This window comes from Cajanus cajan, chromosome 4 (genome assembly GCF_000230855.2).
Source record: "Cajanus cajan strain Asha chromosome 4, NIPB_CcT2T_4, whole genome shotgun sequence".
Taxonomy (NCBI): Eukaryota; Viridiplantae; Streptophyta; class Magnoliopsida; order Fabales; family Fabaceae; genus Cajanus; species Cajanus cajan.
This window is the reverse complement of record NC_138520.1, coordinates 30,808,647-30,813,867: the sequence shown is the minus strand read 5'-3', so window position 1 is coordinate 30,813,867 and position 5,221 is coordinate 30,808,647. Positions and strand designations below refer to the sequence as shown.

At 37.5% G+C, this 5,221-nt stretch overlaps 1 protein-coding gene across 1 annotated transcript; it reads right to left on the bottom strand.

Moving 5' to 3' along the window:
• Positions 1-792: 792 nt before the first annotated feature.
• Positions 793-4,252, bottom strand: LOC109794256 (uncharacterized). Its single transcript, XM_083073500.1, has 6 exons — positions 3,871-4,252; positions 3,578-3,679; positions 3,384-3,497; positions 3,209-3,265; positions 3,059-3,086; positions 793-2,519 (listed from the first exon to the last, which is right to left on the bottom strand). The coding sequence occupies exons 1-6, from the start codon at positions 4,011-4,013 to the stop codon at positions 2,430-2,432; spliced, it is 534 nt and encodes a 177-aa protein (XP_082929626.1). The 5' UTR covers positions 4,014-4,252; the 3' UTR covers positions 793-2,429.
• Between the last annotated feature and the right edge of the window lie 969 nt (positions 4,253-5,221).

Here is a 5,221-nt window from a genome sequence, read left to right as displayed (position 1 = left end):
TGAAGCTTCAATACGGCTGCAGTGAACTCAATACGGCGTATTGAAGTTTCTGAAACTTCAATACGGCCGTACTGAAATCAATACGGCCGTATTGAAGCTTCAATACGGCCGTATTGGGCCTGTTCCCTATAAATATGACGTCAATTGGACGTCATTTGACACTTTCACACTCAGTTTTGACTCCCTCCTTGAGTATTCTGGGGTTTTTGAGCAGTGTTCTGCCCTAGAAATCTCTCTGGGAGTCGATCCGACGAAGTTCTGGAATTCCGAGCACTTAGCTTGGAGATTCGAACCTAGTCGAAGGGAAATCCTCCGGATTTCCATAGTCAAAAGTTTTTAGGAAGGAGCGAGCGAGCTTGTAGAGCGAGGGAACGCCAAAAAGCTTCCCAGTTTTACTCAATATATAAAAGCACGCTCCAAGAGGTTTCTTCTTAAATCCTTCCTTTTACTGCTTTTTGTGTGCATATTTAAACTGTCATCATGTAGATAGTTAATTTATAATTGCTTATAATAAATAGGGGTAATTTAGTAATTTTACGCTATTATTTTAGAAATAATCTGTCATAGGGAACCCGAAAGGGGCGCTGTGGGGTGCTAACACCTTCCCCACGCGTAACCGACTCCCTTACCCAACTCTGGTTGTAATGGCCAAAGTTGATTTATAAAATCAATTGCCTTATCCCTTTTTCCAATGTTTTGAGTAAAACATTGGTGGCGACTCCACGAACCCTCCTTTTGCGAAAACCACTAATCCATGGAGGGTCCCGCTTGGGATTAATATGGATTAGTGAGACTTTTAATAAATAAATTGGATAAGATCGACAAGGTCTTAGTTTGAGAACAAGTCGTTCTAATAATCCAATACATTTTCAAAACTAAAATAAAAGCGAGCTCGACTGTCTTCGCGACCGCCGAGGCCCGTTTCGGGCCGGTGGCGACATCCCTACTTAAAGGAAGTCCAAACTAAACCCTAGGGGGGATGGCCCTTTTCAAGTTCTCCAAAGGATTAATGACAATGCATACATTCTAGACCTTCCCTCTAATTATGAAGTTAGTTCATCTTTTAACGTTTGTGATCTTACACCTTTTGTAGGGACTAATGACATGGATGAGGATGACGATTTGAGGTCAAATCCTTCTCAAGAAGGAGGGGATGATGGAGGACCATCCTTGAAGCATCATATAGGGCCTATCACAAGGTCCATGGCTAGGAGAGTAGAGGAAGATGAAGAACACACCACACCAAAGGCCATGATCATCATGTGTGTGGAATTTTAGCCATCTCCTTAATTTGTTGCTTTCTTTTCCCATTTTGCCCTTGTATTTTCGGGTACATTAGATATTAGGATTTTATTTTTGTATTTTTATTTAGCCTTTGTATTATGGGGCAAAATTAGTCTTAGGATTTATTTTAGGACTTAAGCCTTGTTTTTAAGGTCAAAAGTCCATTTCTTTCTTTTTTTTGACCTAAGGGTACTTTAGTCTTTTAAGAGGGATGAGACCCATTTCATTTGGGATGCATTTAGGGTTCATTTAGGGTGCATTTGGACACCAAAATTTTCTAAATGCTCCCAAGAAACCCTAGATGCCTTTCTTTCCCTATAAGTACTCTAGGTAACCCACCTTGTAGCCACTTTGCAAATTAATGAATTTGAGTGAGCCTTTGTGCCTCTTCATTCCTTCCTTAGTCCCCTAGGAACTCCATGGCCCCCTATCCTCTCCTCTCTACCTAGAGTGAGCTTGGGTCTTCCTTGGTTAGCCTTCATCATCCTAAGTGAAGTGAGCTAGCCTAAAGGAGCTACACCACCAAACACCATCCATTTCTCTCCTTCATTTTGTGTGTCACCCTTCACCTTCCCAAACACCAAATCCTCCACTTCCATACCCTTGAAGAGATCATCCTTCACATGATATCAACCTTGGAGAAGAGAAGGAATCAACCAATAACTCTCATGGAGAAGCTGGTTCCATCAATGATGTAGAATAGGGAGACTTAGAAATACATACACTTTTACATCGGTTTTACTAACAACCGATGTAGATTTGTACACAAATCTACATCAGGTCTACTGACAACCGATGTAGATTGCATTTTTTTTATAAAAAAAAAACTTCATTTTTTTTAGATTCTTTCTGATTACCTGTAATAAACATATATATATATATATAAATATATATAAATCTCAAACAGAAATTGTATGGTGCACTATTCTACTCAATTGTGTTGCTTAAGTAAAGTGGATATACAATTTAACTTGTTTAATAAATCAAAAAACTTGACAAAAAAGAAAAAATGACTTGTTGGAGTAAAAAATTAGGATTAACAAAACATAACCTATAGACACTCCCAATAAATAGATTCCTTTACAAAAGAACTCAATTAAAATGTAACCATCAAAGAAAATAAATTGCCCAAAATATGTTGAAAGCTAGTGAGGACTAACCTGACAACCAAGTGAAGGAATTACTTGATGAACAATCCATTGTGAATCAATTACACCAATTTTTTCATGTGCTGGCTGATAAAACATGAAAATGGGATTCAAATTAAAACTAATTAAAGTAAATCAAATTGCTCCTTCTAAGAATACTTTATTTGTGTAATAAGATCATAAACCCATATTTATTACTATTTAGCACAAAGTATATCGGTTCTGCACTCAAAAAAGCAAAAATATGAAGATTAATGATAATGTGGAAGCCTCTTTGACTAATTCCAGAACATAAAAAACCAATATTAAATGCATTTCAAGAATTGCAATTTCCATAATCATGATAAAATTAATCTGTGTAGTAACTTAAAGAAAAAGAACAAGCTATAATTCAATAATATGAACAGAAACACACACACACCACATGCTTACCAAACCAGGATATGGTGTTGGATAAGTTCAAAAGGAAAAAAAAAATTAATCTTTAATTAGATCATTTGATTATATTCATAATCATATAGCTTCTTATGAGCTTGGCACCTGAAGGTACGTATGACCAACTAAAGCATACCCACCTATCAACAAGGCTAACAAAAAGCATTCAAAGTTCAAACTCAACATTAGGAAAAGACGGGTGCCATAATTTCCACAAATCTAAAATGACGAAAGATATAGTAATGTTAACTAAGTAGACAAGGAAAAGAAAATAAGAAAATCTAAGAAAATGATATTGCAATACAACAATTCAACTTTGAAAAAAGGAATAGAGAGCATACATATCACAAGGAGGCAAATGTGGATCGCTACACCAGTCTAGTTTCTCTTCTGAAATCCTATTTGCCAACACATACAAAAATGTGTTAAGACTAGGAACACATGAAGACATGATAAAAGAAGCACCTTATTACATCAATGACTAAAGTTAGAAAGAAATCAAGGGCAAAGGAATACATGTGAACTTCTTTGTCACCCCTCCTTTTTGTCATCTCCCATGTCAACCCATTATTGGGCTCAAGACCAGGTTGAGAGATCTCCAAACCATGTTTTTTAACTAAATTAATATACCTAGTGAATAATAGAGTTAATTAAACAAACTAAAAGTTACAGTGTCAAATATGAGAAGGCTAGACAAACGAAAATAATACTTGTCTCCATTGAAGTGTTCTATTCCAAGATCTTCGTCCCAAATAAAAATATATTCATAGGCTGAAACTATATCAGGGTGCAAAAATCTTTTAGCATACCACCTGCACAACACCAAGTATGAGAAAATTGTATAAAAGTAAAGGAGTAAAGCAACAAGATCACCGCTCTCATTACGATAAGGTCTTTTAAGAACCCCAAAGTTAAATATGATCACAAACAAATAAACTTCCCATGCTTAATCCTGACGGCTTCCACGAGTTAAATGCAAAAAAATGATAGGAAAAAATTATACCATTTTGTTTGTTTCCTTGCACTAATATGGATTGCATTCCTTGACCACTCAAATTGATCCCATTCACTAGTCTGACCATCATAATGAAAGAGTAAAATCGCAAAATCATCATAATAAAGAATAAGAGATGTGGTTCCATACATGTTGTAAGAAAAAATAACTATTATCTCTTAAAAAAGTTTAGCTCTTAAATAAAGCTCTCATAAAATACCTCTTTTAATTAGACTTATTTCCATAGCCTTACAGAGGTCTATAGTTTTCTCGAGACTAATTGTGTGCCCTGGAAATAATCCAAATAGATGCAGAATAAGTTAATGATGTACATTTGGGTCCTTAAAATCTTCTACCTGCCAAATAAACAAGATGTTATAGTTAACATGGAATTTTTGACCTACAATATGACATGATCGTTGTAAATCATAACAAGATATCACATGAAAAAAACTAGTCAGATGGCCACTAGAGAGATGGAGGGAAATAATACAAATATATAACCATTCCATAATGGACCATAATTTCAATGATTAATTGAATAATAATACAAAAAATAGTTTTCAGGTTCTCTGTTCAAGTTTTCTTTCCCTATTGTTACAGATATTGTGAATATATTACAGATATTGTGGATACATATATTATGGTTATTATCCTCACTATCAATTAGGGATATGATTAGATTAGTTTCCACAATATAAGAGATTAGTATCTCTATCATTTATTGTATTCACTATATAAATAAGATTGGTGTGTGTACACCAATACACACAATTCCTGAATCACAACATGGTATCTAGAGCTTAGGTTCTATTCCTTTAGATTTCTTTTTCTTTTTCTTCTTGCAGAGGCCTTCACCCACCGTTGCCGGCCGTTGCCTCCGACTACCGGCCCCGACAGCCGTCGCCGCCCACCACCGTCGGCCGACCGCCGCCGCCACCTGTCGGTCGCCCATCGTTGCCGCCCGTCGCCCGCCCACCACTGCCGCCCGCCGGCCAACCACCACCACCGATCACCAATCGCCATCGACTGCCGACCGCCACCGTCAACCGGCACCATCAATCGCCGCTCACCGCCGATCGCCGCCGCCACCCACCTTCGACCATCGTCCATATCAACGACCTCCGGTCGCCACTGATATTCGTCTTTCATGGCTGCTTCTACTTCAACTACGACATTTACCAACATCCCTCCGATTCTGTGTGAAAAGTTGACCGGAGCAGCCAATTATACCACTTGGGCAGCTGTAGTTCAGCTTTGGTTTCGTGGTCAAGGACGTGCCGAACACTTAACCACTAATTTTTCTGCAATTGCTACCGATAACCGTAAGTAGTGGCAACAAATTGATGCCTCACTGTGT